At 46.4% G+C, this 25,685-nt stretch overlaps 1 protein-coding gene across 1 annotated transcript in view; it reads right to left on the reverse strand.

Annotated features, from left to right (window-relative positions):
- IQCK (IQ motif containing K) overlaps positions 1 to 25,685 on the reverse strand; it is a 157,639-nt gene that overhangs the window by 69,177 nt on the left and 62,777 nt on the right. The window contains exon 7 of the mRNA XM_075317994.1: positions 9,970 to 10,054. Within this exon, the coding sequence (XP_075174109.1) occupies positions 9,970 to 10,054 (85 nt within the window). The remainder of the gene's footprint in view (positions 1 to 9,969; positions 10,055 to 25,685) is intronic.

The raw sequence follows: 25,685 nt of genomic DNA on the forward strand, positions 1-25,685 counted from the left end.
CTCCAGAGAGCCAAGTGCACCACTGACTTTCTGGAAATGGGTTTTGCTGGGTAAATAACAAAACCGTGAATGCAATTTTTTTTTTTAGCTACAAAGAGGAAGGTCAGAATATCACCACCATGTACTATAAGGAAAGGGGATAATACACAAGTTAAACAGAAATGAATCAGTCTGTGTATAAAATGTTACACTAAGGGGTACTTTGCAGGTTGAGACATCGCTACTGCGATCTCGTCGGGGTCTAATCGAAAGTGACACACATCCGACATCGCAACATGTAAAGCCTAGATGCACCGATAAACGATTGCAAAAGCATCGTAAATCGGTGATCTGTGTAGCGTCTGTCATTTTCATAATTTCGCTGCAGCGACAGGTACGATGTTGTTCCTCGTTCCTGCGGCAGCACACATCGCTGTGTATGAAGCCGCAGGAGCGAGGAACATCTCCTCACCTGCCTCCAGCGGCTATGCGGAAGGAAGAAGGTGGGCGAATCTCCACCCCTCAGCTTCTATTGGTCGCCTGCCGTGTGACGTCGCTGTGACGCTGCACGACCTGCCCCCTTAGGAAGGAGGCTGGTCGCCAGCCAGAGAGACGTTGCAGAGCAGATAAGTGCGTGTGAAGCTGCCGTAGCGATAATGTTCGCTACGGCAGCAATCACAAGATATCGCATGTGCGACGGGGGCGGGTACTATCGCGCTCGGCATCACTATCATCGGCTAGCGATGTCGCAGCGTGCAAAGTACCCCTAAGGTAAGATAGCTTTTTTGATAGCGAGCCAGATCAATCAGATGACTGAAGTTTGTCAGTGGATACATCAATTCAACAGCAAGGACATCTAGTCCATATCCTCTAGATCAGTGATAGCCACCTGGTAAATTATATATCATAATAATAATAATAATATTTATTCATTTATATAGCGCTATTAATTCCACAGCGTTTTACATACATCACCAACACTGTATCCATTGGGGCTCACAATCTAAATTTCCTATCAATGTCTATGGAGTGGGAGGAAAGCGGAGAACCCAGAGGAAACCCTTAGAAACATGGGGAGAACATACAAACTCCTTGCAGACATTGTCCTTGGTGGGACTTAAAACCAGGACCCCAGCGCTGCAAGACTGCAGTGCTAACCACTGAGCCACCGTGCCACTCCGTATCAGGCTCCAAAAGGCCCACAATTGTCACCATTATCATACAGAGCCCTAGCCCTAAGTTTCACCAAGCTTGCAATGTGATAAAACTCTGGAGCTGTGAGCATGAAAACACTGTTGTTTCGTTGCTCGCAATATGCTAATTAGCCAGGACTAGTCTATTCCCACCAGACTAGTACTGGCTGAGGGTGATTGACAATTTTAATGCGCCTAGTCCTAGCTTTAGTGAAGGGCATTGTGCACCTACACGAGAACAGCTCCTGTATTGAAGCTATGACTGGGCACATTGTAGATGTCAAATCATACCGAGTAGGCCTTAGTACAACATTCGAGGCTGGGACTAGTTTGGGGGGATAGACGTCCTGCTGGAGTAGTCCAGACTAATTAGCATATTATTGCAGCTCCTGAGTTCTATCACATCAGACTCCTGATTAAATCACAGGGACAGTACTGTGTATGATACTTATGGTGGAACGGGGGCCTTGGGGTGCAAGACAAGCATTGAATCTAGATCAAGTGATGTCATTATTGCCCTATACTCCGCTCTGGTGAGACCCCACCTGGAATACTGTGTACAGTTCTGGGAGCCCCAATTCAAGGAAGACATTGATATATTGGAACAGGTCCAGAGAAGAGAAACCAAGATGGTAGAAGGTCTGCAAACCATGTTCTATGAAGACCAGCAAAGACAACTAGGAATGTTTAGTTTGCAAAAGAGAGGGCTGAGAGAAGACTTAATAGCGGTCTACAATTATCTGAAAGGAAGTCACAGAGCATAGGGAACTACCCTATTCTCATTAGCACAAGGAAGTACAAGGGCAATCAGAGAGTGGAACAGGCTACCACAGGAGGTGGTGAGCTCTCCATCAATGGAAACCTTCAAGCGGAAACCGTATACACATATAGCTTGGATGATTTAGGAAAGCCTGCACTCGCAGGGTGTTGGACCCAATGGCCCTTGAGGTCCCTTCTAACTCTACCATTCTATGATTCTATGAGGATAGTTTCCCTTTAAAAGTTATCCTGGCTTATAAAACTGTTAAACTATCAATGGGATAGGCCACTAAAGGTATATACATCGGGCTCCAATTCCTATTCCAATTCTCCAATTCAATAGAAATCGAAACGCGTTGTGGCTTTGATAAAACAAATAAAACTTACTAAATGATTTTGTGACCTCCATAGCGCTCTATTAGACCATGATTCACTTTTATTGATACCTATTTTCCCCTTCGGGGGTCCATGGCAAGAGCTGCTTAAACGGAGGCTTCATCAAAACCAGGACCTTTTGGACACCTATTCCCTCCACTAACCCGCGGCTGGATCAGGCTCACAGGAATCCGTCTCCCTGGAAGGATCTTACGGATAATCCTCCTGACAGCGGAACATTACACTCCCGTCTATTACCGTGGTTGTGCGAGGGCTGCACAACCACTCCAGGTGAGCAGTTTTAATTACCGGTCTCACCGTTACTCCTGCCCTGAGACTCTTCACATGCGCTCCCTGTTTTCACTTTTTTCGGGCTCCAATTCTTGGCACTACCATTGATCATCCGTTTGAAGGGCCGTGGCAATCATGCACAAGCCACAGCCTCTTCAATGTTTACATTGGCTACTAGGTGGCTTCATACTTGTCTGCACTACACGTCTCCTATCACCAGTGGATGCCATTGCTCTGTTTACCACCAAGATATATGTTTTCCCTTATGCATAGGGGCTGGGACCTCTAGCCATCTAGAGAATGTAGGCATGTCTTGAATAGAGCAGACGAGTCTCTGCTCCAACCATTGTCTATTGGACTGCTGGGGAAAGCAAAGCATAACACTCAGCTATTTCTATCAGTCACATAGACAATGAATGAAGCACAGGTTAAGAATGTGTACCTCCTCTCTTTCAAGACAGGGCCCTGCGAAGCCTGTTTCCTGGGGATCCAGAGCCCCATTATCGAGTTTGTTGGGGCCTAGCAGTCGGACCACCTGTGATCAGTACGTTATTCCCTGTTCTATAAAGAATGAAGAACTTATAATTATGGGTGATAACCCCTTAATGGGACAGAACCGCAATACCCTGAAAGGCAATTCTGAAAAGCAAAGTGCAAAAAAGTACGACCCCCTGCAATATCAATACTGGCCTTCAAACATCAGGTTTCTAAGGTGCTGAGAAGGGGGTGTGAGTCGGACCCCCACATATCTTATCTTGATGGACTAACTTAAGAAGAGGTCATCAATTTTAAAAGGCTAAAAAGGACATATGATATGTCAGAATGAATCCATCTCTCGAGGTGCTGGGAAGGCAGGAGTTAACTCAAGAAGCAGAGTGCACTGTTTTTTTGTAGATGTCTGTCTAGATTGATATAGGAGCTCTATGCTGCGGACACAGAGCATGGCCCGCTGCACTTGACAATGACTGACTGTGTAGTTTGCAGCAATGCTGAGTCCTGCAGTGGTATTGTCACAGCTAATTAATGTTACTGGGGGCATTAGTGTCAAACCTTGGGAATTGGAGAAAATGTTCACACAGTATGCATGCAAAACACAGCCCATCTCTTACCGCAGTCCTCACTGCCCAGTATAGGGGAGCGACACCGAGGGGAGGACATGGTCACCTACAGGCTCAAAACAGAAGCATTCAATGACCAAAGACTCGTGAAGAAGCTTACATGCGTTACATAGGATTATATGATTGTTTTTAATATTACACGTATTGTATAAACTATGCTATGGGCTGTCACATTGTATGGGTGGCTTTAAAGTCCTTCAGGGGTAATGGTTATTTCATAATATGCTAAGTATTTTGCACTAAATGGATTCTACAGGACTTAGATATTGATGACCTATTTTTTGGACAAGTTGGTACCAGGTTCTACAATGGCTGGAAGTACAGGCTGTAGAGAGCTGGGACAGCACGGCTCCATACACTGCGTAGTGGTCGTTCTCAGGTATTGCAGCTCTGTTCCCATTCACTTCAATGGCTGGGCTGCAGTACCCCAGAATGTGTTGAGCTATGGTGTGTAGGCCTCTCTCACTGTTATACCTGGTCTCTGCATGAACTCCTTATTACCCAATTGTCACCATACCAGGGCAATCAGGAAGAACTGGGTAAAGTGCCGGGATTGTCGCATCTAATGAATGCAACAATTCTGCGCGACTGCAGGCTGATATTTTTAGGCTGGAGGGTGCCTAATAAACATGGGTATCCCCAGCCTGAGAATACCAGCCCCCAGCTGTCGGGCTTTATCTTGGCTGGGTATCAAACATTGATGGGGACCGCACACTGTTTTTTAAAGTTTGATTCTTTAAATAATTTTAAAAAAAAAGAAAACAGCATGGTGTCCCTCTTATTTTGATACACAGCCCATGGCTGGGGGCCTGCAGCCTATAGTCGTATGCTATATGTGTGCTGGGTATCATAATATGGTGGAACCCTATGCAAATATTTTTATTTATTTATTTATTTATTTATTTTTACTGTACGATAGACCTGCAGACCGGGTCTGTGATTGGCTGCAGTCAGACGCTGTCCCACAGGCTGGGGGCACGTCTGACTACAACCTATCACAGACTCCGGCGGGCGGGGAAAGCAGTGAATATGCAATTAAGGTAATGAGTGGCCCAGGAAGTGAAGGAGTGGGAGCATACCGCTGCACCGGTGATTCGGTAACTATAGCGTGCCTGTTCCAATCCCCCTATCCTTTACACCACCATTTTCAAGTACCGGATTCTGGTCCCCATAGACTTGTATGGGGACCGGCGTCTGGCCAGATACCCTGGATCAATTCTGTGCTGAAATCGGGTTTTTTATTAACCTGGTTAGACCTGCCGATCCAGGGTATCAGCGAGTCCACCCATCGCTAGGGTGAAAAACCAAGACAAAACCATTGAAAAGAATGGACATGTTCATTCCTTTTAATAATGCAGCAAAAACTGGGATGGTTCACAAAACTGTCAGGAAAACACTGCAGGTGTCGTGTGTGTGTGGGTGTGTGTGTGTGTGTGTGTGTATGAGATTTCTGTAATCTCATATGCTTTGCTGAGACTGTGAAGGCAACGTTTTATTAGCATGAATGTTCATAAAACCAAGGCAAAAACCATGCTAAAAATGGTGCAAGAACATCCTGTGTGAACATAGCCTTACAGGATAGTGTGAGAGAATATAAGCCATTTTGTATTCTATAAATAACATTTTGTCTTATGACTGAATTATGTCATAGGGTTCAGGTTACACTGATGGGCGGGAAGTTTCAAATTTCTATATACACCCCTGCTGCTCTAATTGGTGCATGATAATTTCTTTGTGTGATGTACTATATAAGCTGTTCACATGATGTAATAAAACGGAAACCTTCAGTACACCACATTTGGCTGTGCTGCATTGATTTCTCCAAGCGCTTGTAAAACAAATCTTATTAATTTGGAGTTCCAAGGGCATAGAAGTAGAGTATTTCGCTCACATTAGTATAATGGATCAGTTTCTGATGCTCATGAGATAATCTCCCAGGTTTACACCATTAATTTTACAATTCTTTATTTGATATTGTAGTATTGGTTAAAAGAAAAAAAGCATAATATTTGGTAGGAATACAGGGAATGTTTACTGGAATGATAAAATGTAATGTCTTAAGGGGGCTTTACACGCTACGATATCGTTAATGTTTTATCGTCGTTAGTGACGCACATCTGGCGTCATTAACGTTATCGCAGTGTGTGACACTTATGTGCGACCTAAAACGATCGCAAAAGTGGCACAAATCGTTTGCCGTGGAGAGGTTGTCCTCAAACCAAAATTCGTTCACCTCTCATTAGCGATGTTGTTCCTTGTTCCTGCGGCAGCACACATCGCTGTGTGTGACACCGCAGGAGCGAGGAACATCTCCTTACCTGCCTCCACCGAAAATGCGGAAGGAAGGAGGTGGGCGGGATGTTTACGTCCCGCTCATCTCCGCCCCTCCGCTTCTATTGGACGGCTGCCGTGTGACGTCGCTGTGACGCCGCACGACCCGCCCCCTTAGAAAGGAGGCGGATCGCCGGCCAGAGCGACGTCGCAGGGCAGGTAAGCCGTGTGACGGGGGAAGCGCGATTTTGTGCGCGACGGGCAGTGATATGCCCGTGTCGCACAAACGATGGGGGCGGGTACGCACGATAGCGATATCGTTACCAATATTGCTACCGTGTAAAGCCCCCTTTAGATATGGTCAAGATCTTATGTCTTCATTTGCTGTATACTTCTGATTGTAGATTATGGACACTGTTTTGGTTAGTTTGATGAACAGCTGCTTCCCTTTTTTTCTGTTCTTATACATGCAAATGTTTGTTTTATATCTGTTTATTGCATTGTGATGTTTGGAATATAATTTCAATAAAAATTGAGCCTGATTTAAAAATAAACTGTATCCTCGGTATTTTTGGAATTCTTGCAACGAGCACAATGCACATTACAGCATCACCTTCTTGCGAATGCACATTATAGCGTCACCTTCTTGTGAGAGGTTGGTTTGGCTCGAAGATATCACACTCGTTATGTGATAACAGGACATAATCATTATGTTCACCAGCACCAATACAATTGCAAAAATTTAATAATGTCCCCGGTAACCAACACTACGGTCAGTGTATTAACCTATTGATCATTATGAGGATCGATATTCAATTTAGGTCTTTACTGCTGAACTTAGGGAATGCAGGATAATGGGACTTCCATACAAGTGCTTGCTAAGCATAAAGGGAAACCAGGCGGTACGGAGTGGTGACAATTACAGCTGATGTAATGACAATTTAACAAAATGGACTGGATGTATAAGATCTTGCCGATACAAGAAATTATAATTATAAACAATCTGGTTATGCCTGTAATAAGTCACCCACTCTTTGTTTTACGTTTATATTCATTTTTTTAGTTCTCCTTCAGAACCCTGTAGCCATCCTTGTGGTCTGTTATTGGTTACACCATGAACTTACTGCCAGTTCTCCCTCTGTTCCTCTAGACTACATTTCCCAACAGGAAATTCTCACTCATTCCCACCGTCAGTGTCCGCCCAATCCACCTTTAAAGCGCCATCCTGAGACTCCTATACAGTCTCAAGAGGGATATATCACTACACACATACTTCCTACCATTCCTCTTAGGGAACGGTTCCACTTGCGTATAGCTTCTGATGCGAGAGCATCGGAAAAGATATGGTAATGATCCTCTGCTGCGAGCGTCAGCAAAGGGTCATGCGATTGTGATCTGATCTTGTGATCGTATCACAGCTGCGGAGAAGAGGGAGAGAGCACTTTCTCCTCATCTCTCCCCGACTTGTCTTTGCGTATATCGCACTGCACTCGGATAAAATGCGAGTGCAGTGCGATGTTTCACATGCTCCCATAGACTTGTATGGGAGACTCACCGCCAAACGATTCATTCCGCATGCCGCTAATGCATGAGAAATCAATCGCAGATGGATACTGCTCCACAGTTCTGCACTAGAGTGAGAGCAATCCAATGTTTTATCAGATTGCACTCGTCCATGCAAAACGCAAGTGGAACCGAACCCTAAATTAACCTATTATGCTATTCTGAGATGCTTCAGTAGTCAATAATGTTATCAATGCTGACCTAATTATATAATGTAAAATTATATCAAATTCTCAAAATGATTGTATGGAGAGATGGAGAGGGCTCAAGAACCAAGCCAGCACCATCCTTGACAGACACCGGCTGTTACAAAGCTGCAGCCAAAGATTACTCCTATTGCTGCTTTTTATGTTTAATCTTTCTTTATTAAAGTAAACAAAAGACTTTACAGGAAGAAAAAAAAAGAAGATTCAAATACGTGATTACTTCATGTCAACTTACAGAGAAGAGTATAAGCCACATCCTAACTAACACCCCTTCTCTTACTATCATAAGGCACGCATATGGCATGTAACCACTTTTATAATACTATCTCCTTCCAAAAAGGAGAACTACACCTCAAACAAAGCGAGGCCTATTGCTGCTTTTTAACCATTTACTTTGGCAGCTGGTGCTCTGCTGAATCCTCCTATAAGGCCTCGCTCACATGAGAGTGTTAAGGGGGCTTTACACGCTGCAACATCGCTACCGTTTGCAACCGCCCAAATCGCTGCCCATGGTGGACAAAATCACTAATACCCGTCACACATACTTACCTTCCTAATGACGTCGCTGTGGCCAGCGAACTGACTCTTTTCTAAAGGGTAATTTACACGCTGCGACATCGCTAGCAATAGCTAGCGATGTCGTGAGCGTTTGCAACCGCCTCCGTCGTACTTGCGACATTGGGTGATCGCTGCCATAGCGAACATTATCGCTACGGCAGTGTCACCCGCACATACCTTTTCAGCGACGTCGCTGTGACCGCCGAACAATCCCTCCCTCAAGGGGGAGGTGCGTTCGGTGTCATATCGACGTCACTGCGGCGTCACTAAGCCGCCGCCCAATAGCAGAGGAGGGGCGGAGATGAGTGGGCATAACATCCCACCCACCTCCTTCCTTCCTCATTGCCGGTGGACGCAGGTAAGGAGATGTTCGTCGTTCCTGCGGTGTCACACATAGTGATGTGTGGTGCCGCAGGAACGACGAACAACCAGCGGCATGCACCACCAACGATATTTAGAAAAGGAGCGACGTGTCAACGATTTTTGACGTTTTTGCGATCGTTGATCGTCGCTCCTTGGTGTCACACGCTGCGATTTCGCTAATGGCGCCGGATGTGCGTCACTAACGACGTGACCCCGACGATATATCGTTAGCTATGTCACAGCGTGTAAAGCACCCTTAAGGGGGAGGTTCGTGCGGCGTCACAGCAATGTCACACGGCAGGCGTCCAATAGAAGCGGAGGGGCGGAGAGCAGCCGCATGAAAGTCACGCACACCTTGTTGCCGGATAACACAGGTAAGCTGTTGTTCGTCGTTCCCGGGGTGTCACAAGTAGCGATGTGTGCTGCCTCAGGAACAATGAACAACCTGCGTCCCAGAAGATAAACGATATTTTGAAAATGAACGACGTGTCAACGATCAACGATGTGGTGAGTATTTTTAATCGTTAGCGGTCGCCCGTAAGTGTCACACGCAACGACGTCGCTAATGAGGCCGGATGTGCGTCACGAATTCCGTGACCCCAGCGACATCTCATTAGCGATGTTGTTGCGTGTAAAGCGGCCTTTAATCAGACGAGTGCAATGCAAGAAAAAAAAAATCTCTGGTTTGTAAATCTGGTTTCATCGTACTCATACTGACCTAAAAAATTATATTGCCAAGCAATATCTATTAATTAAGGAATGCCGTTAAAAAAAACCCTTCCAAAAATAGAGGCATTGGATTTTTTCTGACTATTTTACCAAATTTGGATTTTATTTCACCTATTTTCAGTATGTTAGGCCTCTTTCACGCATCAGTTTTTTGCCGTCAGTCACAATCCGTCGAATTTTGAAAAAAAGAGATCCAGCGGCATCGGTATTTCATATCGACTTGTATTAGCGACGGATTGCCTCACATTTCATCCGTCGAAAATTGTTCGTCCGGCCGACGGAGGCGATAGCCAAAGTAACGTTTTTTGTGTACGTCGAAAAATCGGATGGCGACGGATCCATCGTCGTTTGCTAAAATGGAAGCCTATGGGCGCAGGATCCGTCATAATTTGTCAAATGACAGAATCTGGCGACGGATTCCGTTTTTTTAATTGTGCATGCTCCAATTATTATTTGGCCCCCAGCTAGTCGGATCCGTCGCATCAGTTTTGCCAGAAAACCCCTTTAATTATATTTATGGTACTTGAGCAGAGAAGTGATTAATACAAGTCAGTGAGAAGTTACCTGGTATCCCCTCCAGAATGACTGGATAAGTAATGCCGCCTCCTCTTCAGACAAGAGAAGAGACAGAGGAATGGGTGGTCTTGGACTGCAAAAAAAAAAAAAGTATTACTGTAAGTTTATTGATAGCTTCACAATATGTAAAATGAAGAGATTTTAACAAGGCTGTATCGTCCCTTGTTATTACATACTACTAAGCCTCAGGTGTGTGCCGCCACATCATGCTTTGTCAGGTGGAGGATTTTCTCCACCAATAAAGAAAAAAAAAATCGCTCAAGAGGAAAATAATCAGTATAATTCATAATACAGCAAGCACATTTATATGAAATCAGAGGCATATGGAGAAGTCCAACATACCCCCTGCTGTGATTAGCACCTCACGGTCTATAGACTTTGTACATACAGAGCCTGAGAGGGGCCAGCACATCTGAGAGAGGCATGCATCAAATAAAAGTGTAAATTTACAGATTTATTCCAACTGTACTATAATACAAAATGAGATTTTTAGCAAACAATTGAATTTTTTGAGCCACCCCTGCCACATCACGGCAAATCTAAATAGGGGGGGGTCCTACTCTATATTTTATATTTCATTTTGCCATGCGGCCTTCTAGATAAATTAAAAGCAGAACCATATTAGAGCACACATACCTGTAACCTATATATAACCACTTCCATGTAGCAAAAAGAGGCAACTGCGGATAAAAGGCAGCCCAGGTCCCAGCATGTGCAGCAGACACCACACACACCAGGACAATGTCAGAACTGACCTTCACAGTGCCAGACCAGCAACCATAAATTGACGTGACATTGGCAGGGGTGGCTCAAAAAATTGATCAATTGTTTGTTAAAAATCTCATTTTGTATTATAGTACAGTTGGAATAATTTGTGAATTTCCACTTTATTTGATGCATGCCTCTCTCAGATGTGCTGGCTCCCCTTTCTTTTTGCTTGCTACATACAGAGCCTGGTTTGCCACACGGCTAAATCTAAAAACTCTGATTGTGTCAGAACCACCGCACTCAATAAACTAAGGGATACATAACTGGATTCAGGATATCTTTGACTACATCACGCTGCTCTCAGATAAAGTACCAAAAACCTGCTGACAGATTCCCTTTAAGTAATATACACTCAGGGGGCAATTAATCAAGACTAGCATAGCGATCGCCAGCTTTAATGAAGCGCTTGTTGGAGTACAGTCACCTGTATAATTAGGTGGTGTGCGCCACTTAATGAATTAGGAACGTTTGTTACCCAGTGTGTAAGAAAAAGACTGATGGCACATCCTACCTTTCTAATGTGAACAGGTGCAAACTGAGCATGAAACATAGTAACACAAAGGAGACAGTTGCACTCTGTAGCGCTAAAGAGTGCAACTGTTTCCTTTTTTGTTACACAGGGTGTGCACCCTTAGCATGTTGCGGCCAAGTAGTTCAATGCACCTTCCAACCTACTTGTTTTCCATCTATCTCCACCCTCCTCTGGTTTCTGTGAAGCCACACTTTTCAATCAAGGGAAAGAAGGTTAGGAGTTAAATGAAAAAAAAAACAACAACAAATAATTAGGAGAGAAGATGCAGTGAACTGTTTGACCCTGTTAAGGCTGCACTGAGCACCTGTGCTTGGTTTGACCAGTCATTATGTGCTGACAGACTCCCTTTTAGGAGAAACTTCAACATCGATACTGATGGAGAATAGAGAATTAGATCAATGGCATAGTAGAGTAAATAAGATTTAATTCAGTCACTTAGGTGTCTGGAGTGCGCTTATAATCATACAAACATCATAGGATATTTGGATATCTTGCCGGTGACCGCGAGTGACCTATGGAGCCTCATTCTGAGAACGAGGCTCCATAGGATTTGATAGACATTACAACATTGGATTGCATCGGAACTTAGAGGATTTTTTTTAAATAATAAATTGGCGATTAACGGGGTGTGGGGGAGACTTTATTCAAATAAACTATTTTTCCTCTGGGTGTGTGTGTTTTTTACTTTACACTTACTGGATTAGTATTGGGGGTGTCTGATAGACACCTCTCCATTACTTACTCCTGGGCTTGATGTCAGCTGTCAATTCAAAGCTGACATCAACCCCAAAAATATTACCCTAATTGCCACTGTACCAGGGCAATCAGGAAGAGCAGGGCCGAAGTGCCAGAATTGGCGCATCTAATGGATGCGCCACTACTGGGGCGGTTGCAGACTGGGATTTTTTTTTAGGCGGTGAAGGGCCAAATAATCATGGGCCTTCCCAGCCTGTTAATACCAGCCCACAGCTGTCTGCTTTACCTTGGCTGGTTATCAAAAATGAGAGGAACTCTACGCCGATTTTTTAAAAATATATTTATTTATTAGTTAAGGCTAAAAATACCCTTTAGTGCCCCACAAAAAGCACTAAAGGTGTAAGTGTACAATATGTAAGGGGGGACTTAGGGGTACTTTACACGCTGCGACATCGCTAACGATTTATCGTCGCGGTCACGGTGTTTGTGACGCACATCCGGCGTTGTTAGCGACATCGCAGTGTGTGACACGTATGAGCGACCTTCAACGATCGCAAAAGTAGTAAAAATCGTTGGTGTTGGAGGGGTTATCCAAACACCAAATATCGTTGTCTGGTGATGTTGTTCGTGGTTCCTGCAGCATCACACATCGCTATGTGTGACACCGCAGGAGCGACGAACATCTCCTTACCTCGGACCACCGGCAATGAGGAAGGAACGAGGTGGGTGGCATGTTCCAGCCGCTCATCTCCGGCCCTCCTCTGCTATTGGACGGCTGCCGTGTGACGTCGCTGTGACCTCCGCATGAACCGCCCCCTTAGAAAGGAGGCGGTTCACAGGCAACAGCGACGTCGTTAGGCAGGTAAGTACGTGTTTCGGGTGTTAGCGATGTTGTGCGCCACGGGCAGCGATTTGCCCGTGACGCACAACCGACGGGGGCGGGTACGCTTGCTAGCGATATCGGTCCCGATATCGCAGCGTGTAAAGTACTCTTACTTTGCTTGTCAACATCCAGAGGACAATGCCTGCCTATGCAGCTGGACAATCGCAGCCATGCCAGTACTCGGCATGATTATGATGGCTCAGGAAGTGCCCACAGCTAAAAAGCTTGTTGATTGGCTGCACTGCAGCTTTTCAACAAACTTCACTCAGCATAAGAACAGCGTCCAAACTCCAAACTCGACCATGGACTTCAGTAAGAAGTCAATGTTTGAGCACCAAACAGTAGATGTCCGGTATGAACCTTGAACTTTAGTTCGGGTTCACTCATCCCTGGTTGTTCCATCTCTTTGATAACCTGATGAGGTCTTTCTCCTTGCTCTTCGTTATCAGCACCAAGGTTTTCAGAAAAGTAGCCCAAATAAAAATGTAAAAATTGTAACTTCAAATTCATCAGACAACCCAAGGCTTTAAAACGTTTCAGCATGTTCTCCAGGATGGACTTATATTTTGGATCTTTGTTGTTACCTCGAAATTACTTCACAACTTCTTTAGAAGAAACTCAAGCCCTTTTCTCCACAGATTTCATTTTTGTTTTGAACACGTAGTTCTTCACGAGGTTCCGAATATACGAAGCCACACAAATGCCTTCCTTCAGTTGTGCTGCAAATAGCCCCCGAAACTTAGTACACAGATTCTTAAAAGTCTCTCCTTCTATCGGTAGAGCTTTCACAAACTGCTTCATCAGTCCACGCTTAGTGTAGATTGGTGGCAGGAGAACTTTAGTGCGCTCAACCAAACTTTCCGCAACTATGTTCTTGAGTCCAGGTTGCAATGATGTTCTCATTGGCCAACTTTTTTGGCTCCAGTGATGAGTCCTATCCCGGCTGTACCATTGACATAAAAAGCATGGGTATTTTGTGTATCCTCCTTGCTATTCAAGGCACAAAGGGAGAACTTTCAGATCACCACATACTGACCATCTTTGATTCTTGTAGTTAAGTTTCTTGAGACTAAAGTCTAAATTCTCATAGTTTTCCTTCAAGTGAACAGGATGTCCTACAGGCACTGAACCATACTTGCTGCCATTGTGCAGTAGGATACCATTTAGGCTGGAAACACATCTATGCGAGTAAAATCCGTCCGACTGGGCTGAAAAACACTCGGCTGATTTTAGTTCACGTTAGGTCCGAGTGTAACGCAAGTGAGATGCTTTTTTTTTATTTAATGACTTGCCTAGCATGTGTAATGTGTGTGTAATGCGTAGGGGATCCGTTTTTACTATGTCATCTGCCATTCAGCTCTGCTACATGGCCGCTGACAGCAGACACAGCCATGTAGCAGAGCTGAATGGCAGATGACAGCAGACACAGACAGAGCCGCACGATCAGAATGAACTCGGGTGAACTTCACCCGACTTCTTGTCATGCCGCGGCTCTGTCTGTGTCGCATCCTGATTAGCGGTCACCCGTGATGGACTCACCGGTGACTGCTAATCCCCTGAGTGACTGAATTGAGCAGCGCGATTAGCGTTGCTGTCACTCAGGTTACACGTGGCTAGCTGTATTCTCCCCCCGTGACCGCAACTCACCTGTGACTTCATCGCTGACTTGCTGTCACTGTTGGAGGATTCAGCGGTGGCCGCGAGTAACCTGAGTGACATCCTCAGCTGATCGCGATACTCACCTCAGTTGCTGCGTGGAGCTGAAAGGAGCGGCGGTGTCTTCTGCAGCTCCTGTCACCTTCATGTAGCAGAGCTGAGAGCGTCGCGGGACCTCCGTGGTTACGTTGGACAAGGATGGGTTATTTGGGGACTTAATAAAGTGGTGAACGAGGGTATTTGTTTTATTTTATTATTTCAAATAAAGGATTTTTTAACTCTGTGTGTTTATTAACTCTAATTTACAGTTAATCATTGGGGGTGTCTCATAGACGCCTGCAATGATTTAATCCATGACTTATTGGCAGCTATGGGCTGCCAATAACTCCTTATTACCCCGTTTGCCAACGCACCAGGGCAAATCGGGATGAGCCGGGCACTGTCCCAGAACAGTCGAATCTAATGGATGCAGCAATTCTGGGCAGCTGCTGACTGATATTGTTAGGCTGGGGGGCTCCCCATAACGTGGAGCTCCCCATCCTGAGAATACCAGCCTTAAGCCATATGGCTTTATCTGGCTGGTATTAAAATTGGGGGGGACCGCACGCCGTTTTTTTAATTTATTTATTTATTTTTTTTAAATGCACAGCATAGACACGCCCACCGGCCTCTGTGATTGGTTGCAGTGAGACAGCTGTCACTCATCATGGGGGCGTGTCTGACTGCAACCAATCATAGGCGCCGATTGGCGTGGAAAGCAGGGAATGCGAGATTGAATTATGTGCGGCCGGCTTTTTCAAAAGAGGAGAAGCCGCCGAAGCAGTGTGAACGCCGTGCAGCGCCGCGCCGGTGATCGGGGATCGGTGAGTATGAGAGAGGGGGGGAGAGGGATAGACCGACATGGACAGAGAGAGAGGGACAGAGATAGTGACCGACCGACAGAGAGAGAATAGAGACCGAGAGGGAGAGACCGACTGACAGAGAATAGAGATTGACAGACATTGTGACACATCACTCGTTTCCAGTGTTTTAAGAAACATGCGAGAAATGTATTTAGAAAATCGGATGTCACTAGGATGGTGTGAGTGCCATCCCGTGACATCCGATTTTTTACACACTCCCATAGACTTGCATTGGAGAGACTCGCCGAGAAACTCGCAAAAAAGCAGCATGCTGAGATTTTTTCTCAGCCCGATTTGGACTGAGAAAAAAAAATCGCAGATGAGAGCTGAATCATTCACTAATATGTGTTCGATTCCAATGCGAGTTTTTCTCGCATTGCTCTACTGCGAGAAACTCGCAAGTGAGAATCCACCCTTAGGCGGGCTTTGCACATTACGATATCGCATGCTGATACTGCGATGTCGAGTGCGATAGTCCCCGCCCCCGTCGTAGCTGCGATATCTTGTGATAGCTGCCGTAGCGAACATTATCGCTATGGCAGATTCACATGCACTCACCTGCCCTGCGACGTCGCTCTGGCCGGCGAACCGCCTCCTTCCTAAGGGGGCGGGTCGTGCGGCGTCACAGCGACGTCACACGGCAGGCGGCCAATAGCAACGGAGGGGCGGAGATAAGCAGGATGTAAACATCCCGCCCACCTCATTCCTTCTCATAGCAGCCGGGACGCAGGTAAGGTGATGTTCCTCTTTCCTGCGGCTTTACACACAGCGATGTGTGCTGCCGCAGGAACGAGTAACAACATCGTACCTGTCGCTGCAACGGCATTATGGAAATGTCGGAGAATACACCGATGATACAATAACGACGCTTTTGCGCTCGTTCATCGTATCAAAAAGGATTTGCACACTACGACATCGCAAGTGACGCCGGATGTGCGTCACTTTCGATTTGACCCCACCGACATCGCACCTGCGATGTCGTAGTGTGCAAACCCGGCCTTAGACTTTTTTTTGGATGAATCAATAAAGTCTCCACTCGCTCACATTGTACTCAATATTACATTTTTCCATCAGTCCAGGAACACCACTGCAATACATTAGTTCATCGTCTTGATAAAAGTATGGAAGGAATTCCTTTGGAAAACCTATGGAATTCTATTCTTTTGGAAGCCTGTGGAGTCAGTGGTTGTGAAAAAACTGATGAAACTAGAAAATCTGTATTCAGTGCAGACAGATTTTCCCGTAAGGCCGGTGTCCCACTTGCGATTACCGCACATATATCTCGTGTGGGTTTCACGGTGCATCACCCGTCACGGACTCACACTCTGCTCTCAGGAGTGGGTCGGTTGCATGCATCTCTATGCAACCGACCCGCTCCTGTGAGCAGAGTGTGAGTCCGTGACGGGTGATGCACTGTGAAACTCGCGCGAGATATATGCGCGGTAATTGCAAGTGGGACACCGGCCTTAATGAGATTGTAGATGGCAGTTGGTGCTTCTAAAATTCTATGGAGGGAGGAGGAGGAGAGGCAGACAGACATTCTGCTGCAAGTTCTCCTGACTGTAAGGTACAGCTCTCCATAGAACATTATGAGAACCAACTGTCATCTCCTATCTCAGTAATGGGAAAGTCTGTGGGCACTGAAGACAGATTTTTTTCTCTGAGGAATTGAGAATTTTAAGAATGAATGATCAATTCCGGAAGAAAAAGAAGCAGATTTCTCTAATAAAGTACATTACAAACTTTGTTATTTTCAGGTGTACTATTGACTCCTGAAAAAATAAAAAAAAATAATAATATGCGATCAAAGTGGCAGTGTATTCTAGCTTTTTGTACACGCCTTGTGACTGTGCCATGACAGATTTAATAGCATGCCAATGAATGGTAAGGTAATCACAATGTGCACCCAGTCTGTATAATCCAGGACAAAGAAGGTTCTGATCCTATCACAAAACATCTTCTGTCACAGGAGATGAAACATATTAATTTGGAATATCCTTTCTTATTCGGGATATTCTTGTGGCTTTCAAGCAGCCGCCAATACGCATTATAGCTGGAGATAATAGGAGGTAATTTCAATCTGACAGGAACGTATTGTCTCCTCTATAACGGCCTCCATTGTGTTGGCGCAATCAATCAAAACTAGGACGAGGGGTCAGGAGCGTGCTCAAGTCACTGGAGAGTCTCATGTACGGACGTGCTGGAAGAAGTGAGTGGAAAAACAAGATGTAAGGTGGTTACGTGTAGAGAAAACATAACGAAGCCCATAAAAGTACAAAAAGGGAATACCCCTTGTAAATGTACATGTAATATCAATGGGATACACCATTCATGTATAGTAGAAGCCAACAATGGAAATCACATCTATCTCCACAATAGGGCAAGGCTGCTCACTGATTTTTGTGGAGAAGTGGTCAAAATTCCTAATGGGAATTCTGTCCATTTCTTGGCAAGAGTGAGGGCCCCATTCTCGAGATACCATTGGTATTATCCGCATCTAGTATCCATGTATGACGAATCCTATGAATATGCCATAAAGGAATAAAATGAGAATACCCCTTTCATATCTACCTGGACACACAATGTAATAGCTGCTGAAGAGTGGAATAAAACTTTTTTTTTTTTTTTTTTTTAATTTGTCTCTCTGTTGAGGAGATTTTAGCAATCAAATTATTTGGCACCTTATGAGTTAACACAGGATGGGGGGAGCTTTACAGGGCTGTGGAGTCGGAGTCTGAGTCGTGGAGTCGGAGCTCATTTTGGTGGAGTCGGTATAAAATGCACCGACTCCGACTCCTAAAAGATATAATAAATTGTGGACAGTAGTGCAATGCAGAATGTGCTGAATATTTTACTAGGGGGGCGTGTCCTAGACATGGTGGCGTGAGGAGGCTTACCTCCAGAGCTCCTGCGCCCACGGCTTTATTTTGCAGATTCCCGCGGTCCCCTCTCATCCAGGATGGCCCCCAAGAAAAGACCGGGCGGTGCTTCCGCCTCCGCATCCCCCGGAGTGAGCCAGAAGTCCCAGGGGAGCCTCTCCAGATACCTGGCAGGGCCGGGCCGGGAGCTCCTGCCGGAGGCCCAGGACAAGATGGCGCCGGCGTCTCAGCAGCGTTCCCCGGCTGGGGATTTCCCTGGTGCGACCCGACGCTCGCCCACAGCCTCTGCAGCAGCTCGGGTGTCTGGTGTGGGGGAGAAACGAGCGAACGCCACAGCAGGGAGTCCGGCGGCGGCAGATCAAGGTACAGAAGAATGGAGGAGGGGGGGACCCACAGGCCCGGCTACACAGCATGTCACTGAGGAGGCAGAGGAGGCCTCGGCATCCGGGGGATCACCTGTGCTGGGATTTCCTGCGTTCCTCTGCACCCCAGGTACCCCTCCTCCTCTGGGGCAAGCAGAAGGCCCCTTCATGGCAGGTGACCAGCCCCCCAGCCCCCCTCGGGATGACCTGCAGGCTCTGAGAGAGCTTATATTGGCCCTCCCCAGCAAAAAAGATCTGGAGGATGTGGTGGCCAGAATAGAATCCTCCCAGCAGATGGCGCTGACCACCCTGAGGGAGGAAATGGTGGTGCTAGAAGATAGAATAGAGGCAACAGAGCAAGCACAGGAGTCCCTGGAGGTTAGAATGGAAAGGATTGAACGGGACTGTGAGACTTCTAATGCCCGCATTAGGGAGCTTGCTCTGCTATTGGACGATCAAGAAAACAGGGGCAGAAGAAATAATATAAGGCTGAAGGGTATCCCGGAGGACTGGCCCCAAGATCTGCTGCGCACCAAAGTCTTATCCATATTCAATCAAGTCACTGATCGCCCACCTGAGGCCTCCTATCTCTTTGACAGAATTCATAGGGTCGCAAGGCCTGGCCCCAGATCTGCTTCCTTCCCCAGAGACGTATTATGTCGCTTGCATTATTATGGGGACAGAGAGAGGATTCTTCAGGGAGCCTGGTCGCGTGGCTCTGTGGAAGTAGATGGGGCTGTGGTGAAGCTATTCCCGGATGTCTCCAGTCGCACACTATACATGAGACGGTTGCTTCACCCCCTTCTGCTCAAAATCAAAGAGGCAAGAGCCTCGTACAGATGGGGCCACCCCTTTCATCTGATCGTCCGCAAGGGAGACTCCGTGTTCCCATTGAGGAGGCACTCTGAGCTTTCAAAATTGTACGACTTTATTGGAATAGCAGACTGCTCAATCCCGGACTGGATGGAGTGGGAACCTCAGCCCCCAACAGGACGGCGAAGGAGGAGGGATGGCGTCCAATCCTCCCACTGTGATGATTCTGGAGGGTCATGAAATCTCTCGGTTGTTGATGGGTCGGGGAAGCGACCAAAGTGGTGGCTGAATGGTCGGGAGAGGAGTATGGTTGAGGGTTGCCTGGGGGTGTCCTCTGACCTCCTTGTTCCGATGGCAAGTGTTCTGGCTGTACGACTGGCCCAACAGACCACAGCATACTGACTTACGTTCATTGCAACTTTGATCTGTTGTCGTTGGGTCGTTTGGGGGGCGGGAGGGGGGTCTTGCATTTCCGTCTTGGATGGGGGGGTCCGCGGGAGGTTAATCTGACAGACCCTCCCCGTTTGTTTGGGGTCTGGGTCATCAAGCATATATTAGTGAGGCGCGGGTTGGAGCTCTGGCCACATGTCAGTTCTTGTCCCTAATTATCCCTAAGCAGTTTCTGGGCTGGTCCCTGGTACTGCGAGCGGCGGACAGCTGCTTTTCCACTCTCTGCCTTTCCACTTTCTGCTCTTCTACACTTTTCTCTTTCCCCTGCTAAAGGGTCTCTGCTTTCGCTCGCCTTCATCCTCTCCACCCCCCCCTCTTCCACTCATCCGTTTTTCCCCCTCCCTTCCTCCCCCCCTCTTAATTTTTTTTTTTTTTTTTGTGTGTGTAATTTGTTGTTCGTTCCTCCAGAGGTCAGTGACGGAGTATGACGAAGCAGAGACAAGCCGAGCTTCGGGTGGGCTCACTGAATGTTAAGGGTCTTCACAGCCCGGAGAAACGGTCTATTCTCCTGAACCTACTATGGAAAAAGCGAATTCAGGTTGCTTTCCTCCAAGAAACACACTACTGTGAGGCAAAACCATACAAACTTGCTGATAGAAGGTTTCCTGTAGTGCATCATTCACCCTCCCCTGACTCTAGATCCAGGGGCACGAGCATCTTAATGTCCAGTACGCTCCCATGGGAACTGTTGGACTCTCGAACGGATGATCAGGGAAGGCTTCTGATGCTCAAGGGACGCATTGCTACTCAGACTTTCACTTTTGTGGCGGTCTATTTGCCAAATTCGGGTCAATGCCCCACATTGCTGCGTTACCTTGAACAGATAGAGGAATTCTCTGAGGGTACTCTGGTCCTCGGGGGTGACTTTAATGTGGTGTTGGAGCCGCCGAGGGATAGCTCCAAAGGGGTGTCCAGTTTGCCACATTCGGTATTACGTCGCTTGCGACGGGGTTTACATGACCATCAACTAATATACACATGGCGATTGATGCACCCATCAGACAAAGATTTCTCATTTTACTCGGCAGCGCATGATTGCTACTCCAGGTTAGACCTCTTTTTCCTTAAACATGGGGATCTACATTCTCTGGTGGCTTCCTCAATCGAGTGCATATCATTCTCTGATCACGCCCTGATAACAATAACTCTATCCCTCGGTTACCCCATCGGGAGGCAGAGTCAGTGGACCCTAAACACTTCGCTACTCGACGAACCGGTGACGATGCAGGAAATAAGGGAGGCCTTGAGGGAATATTTCAGCGGCAGTGGGGGGGGGGGTGTCCCCGGGCATTGTCTGGGAGGCGCACAAATGTGTGGTGAGGGGACTGTTCATCAAACATGGGGCACGCCTGAAGAGAGAAAGAGAAGCTAAGGTTACATCCCTTCTGGCAGACATTAGAGAGCTGGAGGCAATCCACAAGGGGTCTCTGGGAAGGGATGTGGGGGCCACTTTGGTCAAGAAGAGGGAGGAGCTGAGGTCCCTACTATGTTGTAAAGCTAGGGGAACATTGGCTAGGTGTAGACGGCACTTCTATGAATTTGGCAATAAGAGTGGCAGGACCCTGGCTAGAGCTCTGAGGACTCAGAGAGCGAGAGGATATGTCTCTAAGGTGCACACCGCGGGGGACAGGTGGGCTACTTTGCCGAAAGACATTGCCTCCGCTTTTAAAGATTTCTATTCCACCCTTTATGCAATTGATGAGGGGCGGTCTGGGAGGGCCAGGACGGAGTTGCGTAGCCGTATACGGATGTACATCGCGGACTCCGGCTTGGGATGTCTCAAGCCGGAGGCTGCGGCCGATCTGGAAAGGCCCATCTCGGAGGAGGAATACTGGTCCGCACTTAAAAAATCTCCCACAGGCAAGGCCCCTGGCCCGGATGGTTTCCCTCTGCTCTATTACAAAAAGTTGGATTCCATTTTGATTTCCCCTTTTCTCTCAGCATTCAACCATGGCTCACATTCTGAAGCTGCCCCCTTGCCAAGGGATACCCTAGCTGCTAATATAGTAGTTATCCCTAAAGAGGGCAAAGACCCTACTTCGTGCTCTAGTTATCGACCCATTTCCCTCCTCAACACAGATCTGAAGCTCTTCACTAGGATTCTTTCGGATAGACTTTCTCCACTGCTTGGGGAGATTATTCATCCAGACCAGGCTGGGTTTATGTCGGGTAGGGAAGCAAGGGACAACACGACTAAGGCTCTGAACATAATACATAAGGTTAAATCTGATGGGCTGCCTTTGATGCTTCTGTCGACCGACGCAGAAAAAGCGTTCGACAGAGTTAACTGGATTTTTATGGAGGAGGTTCTGCGGGCTGTGGGGTTGGGGAGCATGATGCTTGCTTGGATTTGTTCCTTGTACAGCATCCCTTCGGCAGCAGTCAGAGTGAACGGTCTCCTTTCAGAGAGATTCCCCATTCGCAATGGAACAAGGCAGGGCTGTCCTCTCTCGCCCTTGATTTTTATATTGACTCTGGAACCCGTGCTCAGTCGGATCAGAGGTAACATTAACATTTCAGGCCCTAACGTCTCAGGTTCTACTTATAAAATCGCGGCTTATGCGGACGACTTGCTTTTTTTTATTACCGACCCTCGGGTTTCCCTCCCGAACCTTCTGAGAGAGTTGGAAACATACTCCTCTCTATCTAACTTTAGAATTAATATGTCAAAATCGGAGGCCCTAAATATATCTCTTCCCCTTGAACAGGTCACTTCGCTACAATCCGCGTTCGAGTTTAGGTGGGCTAGCCAGTCCTTGAAGTATTTGGGCGTCCAGTTGTCTGCGGACTCTAGTCAAATTTACAAGTTGAATTATCTCCCGCTCCTGCAATCAATTAGAAAAGATTGCGCTAACTGGGGGAAGGGCTACTTCACATGGTTTGGGAGATGTGCAATATTGAAGATGAATATCCTGCCACGTCTCTTATACCTCTTTCAATCCTTGCCGATTAGGATCCCTAGCTCTTTCTTTAAGGAACTGGCCTCTCTACAGATCAAATTTATCTGGGCCAACAAACCTGCGAGACTTTCCCGGTCTCTTTTGTGCAGACCTAAGAGTAGGGGAGGCCTGGGTATCCCAGACCTTAAAAAGTACTATTTGGCCACGCACATGGTTAGGGTATTGGACTGGTGCCGCCACTCCAGCACAAAGCCGTGGGTGGCCCTAGAACAGAGTTTCTCGGAAATACATCTCCCGGCCACCCCCTGGCTCTTGAACCTCTCCCTGCCTGCTCTGAGATCCCATCCTACCATCGGCGCCACTCTTGAGTGCTGTTCGAGAGGGGAGGTCAGACGACTCCTCTTGCCAGTGCCTTCCCCTATGACACCCATACTAGGTGACCCGGAATTCCGTCCTGGTCTCTCGGACCCGGTCTTTAAAAATTGGGTTCAGGGGGGCAAATTCAGAGCTTGTCATCTGGGTAGAGAGGGGGAATGGCCTTCACTAGCGGATATCCGGGGACTCTTGCCTTCGGGCCCCCTGGGGGATTGGAGGGCTATGCAGTTGAGGCACTTCATGCACTCCCTCCCTCGCTTCAGTCGATATGCCGGACCTCCTACGGGATTCGAAAAGTTGTGCCTGGGAGAGGGAGTCTTACGGCACTCACTATCCCTAGTATACAACATGCTATCAGATCCGGGGGATTTGCCCCCCCCGGCCTACCTGCTGCAGTGGGAGAGGGACCTGGGGATTAGTTTATCCGACTCACAAAGAAACAACATCCTCCAGCTAGCACATAGAACTTCGATCAGTTCCAGACTGATGGAAGCTAATTACAAACTGTTGGCCAGGTGGTACAGGGTCCCGACCAGACTCCATAGAATGTTTCCCTCAGTTGACCCGGTTTGTTGGAGATGCGGTCTGGGGGAGGGTGATTTTGTGCACATTTTTTGGTCTTGCCCTTCTCTGCAGCGGTTTTGGTCAAAAGTGGGGGAGGTAATCAGACGAGTGACCGGTACTACTGAGACAATGGGTCCGGAGCTATTCATTCTACAGCTATCCGAACTCCCGGTCTCTAAATATAGGAGATCTTTGCTTAGATTTCTGGTCATGTCTGCCAGGTCTTGCATCCCGCTTGGTTGGAAGTCTACTACGCCCCCCACGGTGACACAGTGGGTTTCGCGGATTAACGATCTGATGCATATGGAGGATTTGACATCCTCTATTAACGATCGCCAGGAAGACTTTTATAGGACATGGTTTCCATGGTTGGAGTTCACCTACTCGGCGGAGTACGCGGACTTGTTCTCGGATCCTCAGGAGTCGTGATTTACCTTTTTTTTTTTTTTTTTTTCTCTCTTTCTTTCTCCCCCTCTCTCTCTCCCTCGCCCCCCTCTTCCTTCCTCTCTACACTACTCCCTGACCTTTCCTCCTGCTTTCTTCTCCCACCCCTTTCTTTATTTCTTTCATTCTCTACAGGTCTTCAATCTTTTTTCAGGCTTTGATTTCTTTTCTTCGCTCTTCTCCCTTCTTACATTAAGTTGGGTCGGCTTATAAAAGATGTAAACTGGGCCAGACTTGAGTAGTAGTGGGGACGGGAATTGCATATGTGTGCTGACTGTTTGTATATATATTACCGTCATTTCTGTAATAATACCTGCGTCCCAGTTGGGATCAGGGGATGTATTGTTTGATACGAGTTTGGCTTTAAAATAAAGAATTTAAAAAAAAAAAATTTTACTAAATAATAACATTTAGTATATAATGCTTATATTTAAGTGAAAAATGTATTGTAGTACAATGTGAACATTAGACATTTAATTATTTTTATGATACAATAATCAAGATATTTGGATAGAACATAAAATATTTATTGGAATACAACTTTAGAACACAAAAAACTAATAAATTGTAAATATGTAATACAATATATAATATATATATATATATATATATACATACACACACAAGATATATATGTAATCTACTGTATATTACATAGTGTATTACATATTTACAATTTATTAGTTTTTTTGTGTTCTAAAGTTGTATTCCAATAAATATATTTTATGTTCTATCCAAATATCTTGATTATTGTATCATAAAAATTATTAAATGTCTGATGTTCACATACACATGTTCATGTACTACAATACATTTTTCACCTAACTGTAAGCAATATATATAGGAGTCGGAATCGGGGCAAGAGAAATTGAGGAGTCGGAGTCGAAGGTTTGGTTTACCGACTCCACAGCCCTGGAGCTTTATATCAAGAAGGGGTCCAGAATGGAGAACTTTATACCAGGAAGGGGTCCAGGATAGGGGACATTATACCAGGAAGGAGCCTAGGATAGGGGAAATTATACCAGGAAGGAGTCAAGTGTGGGGGGAATATACCAGGAAAGAGACCAGGATAGGGGACATTACACTAGGAGTGGGGTCCAGGATGGGGGAAATTATACCAGGAAGGAGCACAGGAATAGAGAACAGTATATAAGGAAGGAACCCAGGCTAGGGAACATTACACCAGGAAGGGGTTCAGGATAGGGGACATTATATCACAAAGGAGCTCAGGATGGAAGACACCAGGGAGGAGCCGAGGATGGGGGACAATATACAAGGAAGGGGTCCAGGGTGGGGGACATTATAGCAGGAAAGAGCCCAGGAATAGGGAACATTACACCAAGAAGGAGCCCATGATAAGGGACATTATACTAGGAAGGGGTCCATGATGTGGGGAATTATACCAGAAAGTAGCCCAAGAATAGGGGAGATTACACCAGGAAGGAGCAAAGGATGGGTGACGTTATACTGGGATGGGGGA

Source organism: Anomaloglossus baeobatrachus, chromosome 7, assembly GCF_048569485.1.
Source record: "Anomaloglossus baeobatrachus isolate aAnoBae1 chromosome 7, aAnoBae1.hap1, whole genome shotgun sequence".
NCBI classification, from domain to species: Eukaryota; Metazoa; Chordata; class Amphibia; order Anura; family Aromobatidae; genus Anomaloglossus; species Anomaloglossus baeobatrachus.